Genomic DNA, 11727 nt, shown 5'->3' on the forward strand with positions numbered 1-11727 from the left:
GGGGGGGGGGGGGGGGGGCGGCTGGAGGAAGGCAGAGGGGACCACGGGGGGGACCCCCACCAGGCCCTACTGCCTGCTCCCTCAGCCTCCCTGAATGCCCCTTGGTCCCTACCTGCTCTCCCAGTCTCATCAATGGCTGCTCTGTCCAGTCCCAGCATAAAAAAAAAAAGCCCCCCAGCCATCGGCTCCTGCCAGGCAGGGGGGGGTGATCCCCACTGCCTCCCACTGCCCCGCACTTCATGGGGGGTGCTCTGCCATGAGTCCCCACACCTGCCCACTCTCCCAGGCCCTTCAATGGTTTTTCTGCCTAGCCCTAGCATCCTGACTCTTAAAAAAAATAAAATAAAAAAAGTCCCGCATGCACTGGCTGCTGCAGTGGCCATTGGGGATTCTGGGGGCTCATGACAGAACACCCCCCACAGTGCAGAGGGCAGCAGGGATTGGCTCCCCACCTGGCAGCAGCCAATGAGTACGGCGCTTTAAAAAAAACAACAAAGTGCTGGGATGCTGGGACTGGGAGAGGCAGCCATTGATGGGGCTGGGAGGGCAGGTGGGTGATAGGGGCTTATGGCAGAGCTCCCCACCTCCAATACAGCGCAGGGCAGTGTGAGGCAATGAGGATCTACCCCCCTGCCTGGCAGCAGCCGGTGAGTGTGGGACTTTTTTTTTTTAAGAGCCGGGACGCTAGGGCCAGGCAGAGCAGCCATTGATGGGGCTGGGAGAGTGGGTGGTGGATGGGGCCTGTTTGATTTGGAGATTTGGCCAATTCAGCAGCGGCCATAATCCAAATTAGATTTGGCCGAATTGATTGGGACATTGATTCGAATCACCGAATCGAATCACTGTCCCCTGAATTGGCCAAATCCAAAGCAAATACTAGCTGTTTCACACAGGCCTAGTAAAAATGTATTTTTATGTGGAGGATTTCAGGCAGCTGTATCCCTTATAATTTCTATAAGGAAATTTAAAAATCTGTGACGTTGTCTGGTTTATCTATCAAAATAGTATGAACAGGTTATTTCTAACAGTTTGGTGAATAAATGGAATATCTATTATGAACTTAAGTTACTTCCATGCTTTTAACAAATTATCCTATTGAGAATATGATTAAACGTGTATGGAAGTAGAAAACACCCTTTTTTGTAAATACAAGATTATATTAGGATGTATTGTCTTACAAGTTACTGGGTATATACACAATATATTTTGAATTAAGTGTCAGTGCAGTGTTCAGGACTTGTGGAAAAATGTGTATTTTATATCATGATGAAAATGGGGTTTCTTTAAACTGCACAACCCTAGTAATGTTGATAGATCCATTGGAAATATTCAGCATGTTCAGTGAACACCTGAAATCCACTGGTTTGAGTGGTTTTTCATGGGTACTACATGAAAATGTTTACACCTACTAATATTAAAAAATATCACTGTTTATGGTTAATAGGTTGTTACCCCAGCTGCCCTCCAGAGAAACCCATTTATGATGAGTACTCCAAAAAATGTGTGCCAAACGATGGCTGTGGTTGTTATATGAATGAAACATATTATCCACCATCCACAGAAATACCCACAATAGAGAACTGTAAAAAATGGTATGTAGAAATAAAACACTACCACTGCGTCCTTACTACCTGAATCAGGAAAGCATCTAAGTATGTGCTGCTACTGAATAGAATTTAATAGATCTTAAACCCCTGCTTAAATATTATTATATTTAGTGTTGTCAGCTTAATTTAAAAATGGCTTTTAATAGTACAGACTAGCGAATTGCCTGTCAAGCATGACAGGGGAGGTGGCAGGGAGGCGGGGGACAGAGCGCTGCTACTCACCACCCCATGCTGTCACCATCTTCCGGGAGCAGGAGTGTGGTAGCTTGCCCCACCATCCCCTCTGTCCCCCTCCACCAGCACCCTGCACTGCCACTGCATCCAAGGGATGGCTTTGCCCCTCTTCCTCCGGCCTTGCTTCTTGGAGGTGATGGTGGTGCAGGGTGCTGGCAGTGCAGCGCTGACCTTGCCCCCCTGCTCTGTCCCCTCCCCATCCCTGCTGGCATGGCAGTGCTCCGCCGTGCCAGTCCGTCCCCGCCATCCCTCTCTGTTGGGGATGGAGCGTCACCATGATGGCGGGGACAGAGATGGGCAGCGCTGCCGCTGTCTCCAAGGAGCAGAGCCAGGGGGGCCCCCACTGTATCCCTTCAGTCCTCGCTGTCATGGCAGTGCTCCACCATGTGTGTCTGTCTGTGCAGAGCATTCTGATTGGTTGTTTCAGTCAGCATTTTGATTCACTGCTGAGATGATCAGAGTGCTCAAAAAGCATTACGGACAGACAGACAGATGGACTAAGGCTTTTATTATATTAGAATTATGGGTAAGATCTGCAGGAAATATATATTAGTCTTTCTCCATATAACTGTGGTGCAATACCAAGTTACCCCAGGTAAAAGTCAAACTGTAGAATAGGTTTGTGAGGTACTATACTTAGTATAGTAACACTGTAGTTAGTCTTTTGTGTGTGTAGCTGTTAACAGAATCCTGAAGACCTCAAAAACTGGAAATAAATAATGGGGAAAAAAAGAGAGAAAACATATCTTTTTCAAGTTCACCAATTCCCTGCACTCATTAGCTCTGGTTGCTTGCGGAGTCTTTTACATAGCACCACTTTATACTTTGGTTGTAAAACTGTGTCTGAAAGGCTGTGCCTGAAACTATTTTCAGTCCAGCTATTGAACAAGTCCAGATTTCAACTTGATGGTTTCCTTTTCATAATGTTGTCAAAAATACCATTAAATAATACTTTGAGAATATGGGGGTGTCTATATAGTGTGTCTCTGTTGACACTTGAAGAGCCAAGGGCCATTTGCCTAACATGCTTTAGAACCACTTTTATCATAGTTAGAACTAACTGGAAATCTCTGCAGTACAGTGCTCTCTAGACAGACTCTGCTTCGCCATTAGCATACTCCTAGTTTTACTTTGCCAAGACAAAGAGATGCTGTGCAGAAAAATGAAGCAAAGTGATTTAAGGGTGCATGTGTTTTTCCTTATGCCCCATCATGTTCCCTAAGGTCAGCCCAGGGTGACCTCCTACAAGGACCATCAGTATGCCAAGTCTGCTTGGTAAAAAAACAGAAAGAGTCATTATCAGTACTTACTCCTCAGCTCTGCAACTTCTTCCCTTTTTACACAATTTGTGAGGGTAAGAGGCTAATTAGCGCAAGACTAGCTATTAGAAGTGAGTTGGTTGTAATATTTAAAAATAACAATCATGATATCAGAGCAAATCCAAAGAACTATCCAGTCACATGAAATGAAATTTTGAATGTTTAAAATAATTGTAAATATTCCTAAGAAATAACTATAGTGATAGCTGTTGGGCTACATGATTTTCACTGATTTTTTTTTCTTTTCAGCGTCTGTGTTTCATCAGGAAATATTAACTGTACAACTCTCCCAGGTAAAGAAAAAAATTTTTTTTTTCCCTGCAAACAGAAAAGGGTAAGAAAAAAATGACATCCATCTCCTCTGTATGATCATTACAAAATCCATATCAGATTTTGTAATGATCAAGAATGACTCACAGGAGATCAAGTCAGGATTGTGGCAAAAGATTATTAGATAGCACTTTTTAACCTTATAGTTAGTCCTAATGGGTGCCTATACATGAGCAGGGAGGCTGCTTTGATGTGCTGTGATTACAGTACATTGGAGCAGACTCAATTCATCAAGTCTGCTGGAGCGTGGTAATTACTGCACTCCAGCAGCTTCCCACATCTTGTGTATCACCTCCCCTCCCCCGCCCCTCTTCAAAACGGCAATGGGGGCACTTTATCTAAAGCTCGTTCAATGAACTATAGCTATCACTGTAGCTATTTCTTAGGCATATTTACAATTATTTTAAATACACTGATTGCAGGGTACTGTTTGCATTCAATGAGCTTTAGATAAAGCACCCCCACCACCATTTTGAAGTGCAGGGACATTGATACATAAGACACTCTGGGTGCCTAAATTAGAGCAGCTCTCTTTAATTAAACCCCCCTCCCCCAGATCATGTTTATAAACACCCTATGAATCTAAGGAATGAAGCAAAAAAAGAGCGAAATGAGACTACTTTCTGATTGTGTCTGTGACGCCCTTCCTTTCAGGTTTTTTGGGCAATGTTCCTGTCTCCACTTATTCAAATGTCTTAATGTTGAGTCCAATACTGCATTGGGAACTGTTTTATTTATCTACTTGTAAATAAAAATCTGTTCTTGATAGTCATTTTATGTACCTCACCTACGTAGGGCTTTATTGTTACATAAGTTGTGGCTTCCTTCTAAATGTCAGTATAAATCAATGATGATTCCTGGCTCATCTTCAGGCATAACCATTATAGCTGCACACATCACATGTTCAAACATATTTACACTAGGCAATTTTGTAAATGTTTAGGTTTGTGATTGTACTTGATCATTTTTTAGCAGAACACAACTCCACAATAAGTTCCTTCTTGCAGGCTGCCCATGCATCATTGATGGAAAAATCTATAATGTAGGAGATTTAGTTGAACAAGTCAGAAATGGATCAATCTGTATAAACTATGTATGTGGAAAGAATGGGTCTAAGGTTCCTGGAAGTATCTACCCTTGTCCAACACCCACGTCTACTACAACTACAACCTATACTACTACCACAGGTAACATTTCAGCAAGGATGTATATCAGGTTCAAATGTTTCCTAAATAGGTTCAGAGCTATTTGACATCTCATACTTTATATGATTACAGCAATGCTTGTGTATGGCTTTATCATGCTGTACTAAGAAATCTTTGAAATACTAGACATTGTTCTACTTTGCCATGCAAGAAATGCTGTACATAGGTGTGACAGATGCTCTTAAACTGAAAATGTTTTTGCACTCAATGTCCTACTTGAAAACCTAAACAACTATTATAAATCCAGTGGAATGCTGCACAGAGTGAAGTTGCCTTAGTGTTTCAGTGGAAGACTATGAATTAAAGGATCTCGGCAGAGGTAGTGAGGCAGTGAGGAAGCACGTGTCCAGGAAAATGATGACCTCTCATGTCCAGTCCTTGTCACTCTCCTGCCCCTGCTGCAGCAGATTATTCAGGGCAAAGACTGGGCTTATAAATCACCTGCATACTCATACAACGTAGCCTCTACCCCACCTTCTCTCTTTCTCCTTTCACTTCTTTCTCCTTTTTCCTCTCTTTTTCCCTTTCTCTTTTCTCCTTCCGTTCTTCCTTCACACTTTCTTTCTCTTGTCTCCCCTCCCACTCCCATCCCCCACTGGGTGTGGTCATCTTTACTTGTGAAGGATGAACAACAATGAATTAAATGGAGTTGTGTTATTTTTGTGTTATTTTTAAATACTATTTTAATTTCCCTGCATCTCCTAAGATTATATTGTAATATTGGTTATTTTTTCCTATTACAGTTTCCCCAACAACCTCAACAAGTACAGCTACAAGTAAGTTTCTTATTAAAGAAGTTCTTCATATTAGGTCTTCCTAATTAAGGGAAAGGGAAGACAAAGAGGTAACTATGCAGTACAGACATACATTTTAGCTTTAGAATAGAAAGAATGTATGGGTTATTTTAGAGAGAAGGGTGGAATATGCAAAGGTTTTCATTAGTTTGAAAAAAGCTTCTAATGCCACTTATGCAAAAAATCCAATACAATATAGATTCAATTACTGTTTTCTTGAACCAGTTAAAATCTTGTGTTGCAATATGTATTTTCATTTCCTAAAAGATGATTACATTCAGACTAGGTCTCTGAATTTTATGTCTGTTCTTATGTGATTTCAAGATGCCATATTTTCAATTTTCCTTGCAGCTACATGCTATAAAGAATGCAACTGGACTAAGTGGTATGATGTCAGTAAACCCACAGGGGATGAAGATGGTGGTGAATATGAAACCTATGATGCAATAAGGAATATACATGGAGACGGTTTCTGTGATGTTCCACATGACATTCAGTGCAGGCCGCAAAACGGATTTAATTTAAGCCTAGAAGATGTGGGCCAGAAAGTGTCATGTAATGTTACTTATGGGCTCATATGTAAAAATAAGGAACAAGACAAACTCTGGATCCCGTGCTATGACTACGAGATTCGGATTTTTTGTTGTAAAAAGGCTCCTGACTGTACTTCACCTACCACATCGAGACCCACTGTAACCACAAGCACACCAACACCCACTCCAAGCACCACTAGCACACTGACCACAACCACTAAGACAACAACACCTACGACTATGACAGCAACAGTTTCAACTTCAATTACAACGCAAACACCAACACCGACTACCACACTAACGCCTACACAAACAAACACTCCAACATCAACACCTACAACAATCACAACCACTACAATGGTACCAACATCTACACTGACCAGAACTACTACATCAACTCCAGTCACCATTACCACACCAACACCTACACCAACTTTCACCACGACTCTAATAACAACACCAGGCAGTACTACCACACCAACCACTATTACTACATCAACGCCAACACCCTTCACAACAACTCCTCTTACAACTACAACTAGTAGCACTCCAACAACGTCAATCACCACCACTACCAGCCTGACATCGACACCTTCCACCACTGTCACACCAACTCCAACACCCTCCATTTCTTCAACTACAGGTATGAGATGGGCTGATGCTGCCTGTGCTTATTTTCTTGCAATTATTGAAACCCCACTAACAAAAACAAGTGTATTCTGGAGACATCAAGAGATATGGTAAGAGAAATCACCATGGAACAATTCTTGATTTAGCTGGTTAATCCATGGTGACATGATTTAGTAAATGGGTAGTATTAGATGATCATAAATGGCGGTTCCTCCTTTGCCCAGGTTTATCTTGACCCTAGGCCAATTTCATTGTGCCCCCTACTCCACACATACTCTTTCTCACAATTGATGCCCCCTCTGCCCAAGTCATATGCTTTGGGAGTGAGGAAGATAAGGATTGCTTTGTAAATCTTGCTCAAAATGGGATGAGGATTGCTTTGCAAATCTTTCTCAAAATCTTGTTCTCTGGTGTAATGTAAATGTACAGAATATTAGCTAGGAAGAAGTAGAAATTCTACCCTTTCACTGGTTTAACTTTTGATTTTACACTCTTGTTGTAACCTTCACCTTTCTTCATATGTCTACATGATGTAACGTTATATTATATATCTATCACTCCTGATGTAAATGAATTTTAAACTGTATTAGAGAGATTAGGGTGCGTCTTGGCAAAGTCATGATTAAGTCGCTCTCAGCTGGACAACTTCACTTCCCATTTTTCACTCATTGTCTTTGCTGCCAACCATGACTATAACTACAAATAAGCATTTGCCCAAACTACTGAGGCTCATGTTAATTGTTTGGCTATCAAAGAATGAGAATCTGGTAATGTGTTCAGCATGTAACTTAGAGTGTAACTGTTGATGTAGATTCTGCATGGTTGTTCCTCATCATGCTTAATGCACCACTTATTTTCTAAAGCAGTAGAAGTTCTCCTTATGAGAATGAAAAATGCTTCAGATCTACTTTGATCAGGGACAGATATGGCACCTGTTAACTCTTTTAAGCTTCTGCCATTGTGTAGCATCTGGAGCTGAATGTCAGAGGAAGCTCGAAGATAACGTTGAGCCATCCCACCTGCTCGTGTTCCTCCTGACATTGTGCATCGATACATGTAACAAATGTTAAGCTGCACTCTTTCAGGTCCACAAGACAAAGGTAGTTAGGGTACCCCTGCTCTGATTCGGATCCTGCCCAATTTTCACCTTGGTTCAACATGGTGCCTTGAGTGAAGTCACTGATTCTTTATAGCAGAGTTTCTCCACCAGTGGGACATGAAGGTCATGTAGGTGGGACTTCAAGTCATTGCCCTATTGAAAAAATCAAAGTTGTTTGCACTTCAAATAGATGAATCGACAGATATCTCAAACAGTACAAAAGTGAGGTTTTGTTTTTATCTCGATGGGACCAAGTTTTTCTGACAAAATGGGTGGTAGGACATAAGGTGCGAAAGGAAGGGAACCGCTGATTTAAAGGACTGGAGAAAAGACTGTAAATGTGTTCCAGTGTGAAATATTTGTGAGTTGAACTGACCTGTTCTCAGTCAATGACTTGCCTGTGCATAGCTATCTATAGTACTTCCCTTGTTATGTCATCTTTGTCCCTCTTGACTTTGTCTACAGGCTGCCCTTGCAACTGTACCGAGTGGTTGGATGATGATCACCCAAAGCGAAAGCCAGGAGAGGACACTGAGATAAAAAAAAAAGACTATGGGGACTATGAACTCTTGGACAACATCATACGCAAGAGGCCCTACCTGTTCTGTCCGGTGGTATGGAATATTTCATGCAGAGCAGAGCAATTCCCTGATCATCCCATTGAAATTTTGGGGCAAAAAGTGGAATGCAGTGCCTCCAAAGGACTTATCTGCAACAACAGAGACCAGGTCTGGCAGTTGCCACCTATGTGCTACAATTATCAAGTGAAGCTCTGCTGTTCTGGAACCCACCCTTCCTGCTGCCATAATACCACACATACTTCCACACCGAGTACCACCACTACCATTGTGACACCCACGCCTTCCACCACTCACACACCAATGTCAACAGCCTCCACTTCTACAACTACTCAAGGTATGAGAAAGGTGGATGCTGTCTGTGCTTATCTTCTTGTGATTATTGAGACCTCACTAGCAAAAACAAGTGTAATTCTGGAGACATCAAGAGATATGGTAGAGTGAAATCACCAGGGATCCCCTAAAATCCTGATATAGGTGGTTCCTCCACTGTGACTTGATGTGGTAAATGGCTAGTATTAGATGATCATAAGTGGTGGTTCCTCCTTTGCCCAGGTTTATTTTGACCCTAAGCCAATTTCATTGTGGCCCCCACTCCACACACACTCTTTGTCCGAACGTATACCCCCTCTGTCCTGGTTATATGTTTTGGGAGTGACGAAAGTGAGGATTGCTTTGTAAATCTTGTTCAAAATGGGGCTGAACTGTGACCTTCCATCAGAGAGGTTGAGGTTTTACTTGAAAGTGAAGTGAATAATTTATTGGTCAGGTTGGTAAGTACACTTCCTACTTTTCCTGCTTTGTCTTTGCCTTGGCAGCTATAATAGCATCTGCAAAGATGAAAGCCTTTGCTTTATGAGATAGGGTAGCTTTTCAAACTTTGAAAGTGCTGAAATACAATTCCGCCTTAAGGGTTTTCTTTGACATAATTGGGCCAGCATAAATTCTTCAGACACTAGACTTGAAAATGAATTAACCAAATATCCGTGTAAGGCAGCTATTAACAAAACTCTTATCCTGAAATTGGTTGTGATGAAAATTGCTCCTGTGATTACATACAAACTGTCAAAGACAAAAAACAGTACTAAGTGAGAAAAAAACTCACTGGCCTTTGTGCATTTAGGGACAATGTTCCTGGTTGAATGTATTTTTCTTTTCGTTCTAAGCTTTAGGTGATAAAGGTTGTAGCTTCTCTTCAAACATTGTCATGAACACCTTTGTAGTTTCTGAAAAGCAGGTTCAATTTTTGTCTTGCAGTGCCTACAACTACTACTACTACTACTACTAATTTGACCACACCAAGTACAACCTCTTGCACTACAGAGACACCTGAGGAGGGTAGGTATATATCGGCATATATACCGCCAAATCACATTCCATTTGTTATAGATAAGGGGGATAAAATGCCTAAGTATGGTTCGACCATCCCCCATTTCAGTCCATGAAAATCGGTTAACACAAAAAATTGGGTTCCTCTTCTTTTTCACTGCTTTTTAGTGACACATTCTTAAGGGTAAGATGATGGTGCACCGAAAAAGTAGATTGAACAGATTTTCAGATTTGCAGGTTGTTTTCAAAACTGTCTGCTCTTAAAAAGTTACTATAGCTCATCAGATCTGTTTAATTCTTTAACAGTCTCCATAATAAACTAGAAAAATGAAGGAGCGGGTTCAAAGGCTGACTTTTGTTGGAACATCCAAGACTAAAGCATAAAAAAACTAAAGGCACACACAAAAAAAGTTCAAGACTCTTAAAATGTAATTTGTTGCATTTCATTTCCGTTGTAATTTCTAAAAACTAGATTTCCTTTTCATTCTAAAGATACTTCATTCACTACAACAACATCTACATCTACAACAATTGGCTCTTCCACACCTTCAGCAACTCCTCCAATATCAACTACCACCATTACTCCAAGTACGCCTACATCAACTCCCACCACCACCACTTCAGCCACGACTACCTCAGAGTCGCCCACCACCACTTCAGCAACAACTCCTCCAACATCCACTACCACCATTACTCCAAGTACGCCTCCACCAACCTGCACCACCACCACTTCAGCCACGACTACCTCAGAGTCGCCCACCACCACTTCAGCAACAACTCCTCCAACATCCACTACCACCATTACTCCAAGTACGCCTCCACCAACCTGCACCACCACCACTTCAGCCACGACTACCTCAGAGTCGCCCACCACCACTTCAGCAACAACTCCTCCAACATCCACTACCACCATTACTCCAAGTACGCCTCCACCAACCTGCACCACCACCACTTCAGCCACGACTACCTCAGAGTCGCCCACCACCACTTCAGCAACAACTCCTCCAACATCCACTACCACCATTACTCCAAGTACGCCTCCACCAACCTGCACCACCACCACTTCAGCCACGACTACCTCAGAGTCGCCCACCACCACTTCAGCAACAACTCCTCCAACATCCACTACCACCATTACTCCAAGTACGCCTCCACCAACCTGCACCACCACCACTTCAGCCACGACTACCTCAGAGTCGCCCACCACCACTTCAGCAACAACTCCTCCAACATCCACTACCACCATTACTCCAAGTACGCCTCCACCAACCTGCACCACCACCACTTCAGCCACGACTACCTCAGAGTCGCCCACCACCACTTCAGCAACAACTCCTCCAACATCCACTACCACCATTACTCCAAGTACGCCTCCACCAACCTGCACCACCACCACTTCAGCCACGACTACCTCAGAGTCGCCCACCACCACTTCAGCAACAACTCCTCCAACATCCACTACCACCATTACTCCAAGTACGCCTCCACCAACCTGCACCACCACCACTTCAGCCACGACTACCTCAGAGTCGCCCACCACCACTTCAGCAACAACTCCTCCAACATCCACTACCACCATTACTCCAAGTACGCCTCCACCAACCTGCACCACCACCACTTCAGCCACGACTACCTCAGAGTCGCCCACCACCACTTCAGCAACAACTCCTCCAACATCCACTACCACCATTACTCCAAGTACGCCTCCACCAACCTGCACCACCACCACTTCAGCCACGACTACCTCAGAGTCGCCCACCACCACTTCAGCAACAACTCCTCCAACATCCACTACCACCATTACTCCAAGTACGCCTCCACCAACCTGCACCACCACCACTTCAGCCACGACTACCTCAGAGTCGCCCACCACCACTTCAGCAACAACTCCTCCAACATCAACTACCACCATTACTCCAAGTACTCCTCCAACAACTCCCACCACCACCACTTCAGCAACAACTCCTCCAACATCCACTACCACCATTACTCCAAGTACGCCTACACCATCTCCCACCACCACCACTTCAGCCACGACTACCTCAGAGTCGACCACCACCACTTCAGCA

The 11727-nt window shown here is 43.2% G+C and overlaps 1 protein-coding gene across 1 annotated transcript in view; it reads left to right on the forward strand.

Annotated features, from left to right (window-relative positions):
* Window positions 1–11727, forward strand: part of MUC2 (mucin 2, oligomeric mucus/gel-forming) — an 88609-nt gene that overhangs the window by 40725 nt on the left and 36157 nt on the right. The window contains 8 exon segments of the mRNA XM_025207897.1: window positions 1445–1592; window positions 3410–3453; window positions 4498–4677; window positions 5439–5471; window positions 5841–6665; window positions 8217–8666; window positions 9587–9667; window positions 10151–11726. Of these exon segments, the coding sequence (XP_025063682.1) occupies window positions 1445–1592; window positions 3410–3453; window positions 4498–4677; window positions 5439–5471; window positions 5841–6665; window positions 8217–8666; window positions 9587–9667; window positions 10151–11726 (3337 nt within the window).

This window comes from Alligator sinensis, unplaced genomic scaffold, assembly GCF_000455745.1.
Source record: "Alligator sinensis unplaced genomic scaffold, ASM45574v1 scaffold5_1, whole genome shotgun sequence".
NCBI lineage: Eukaryota > Metazoa > Chordata > Crocodylia > Alligatoridae > Alligator > Alligator sinensis.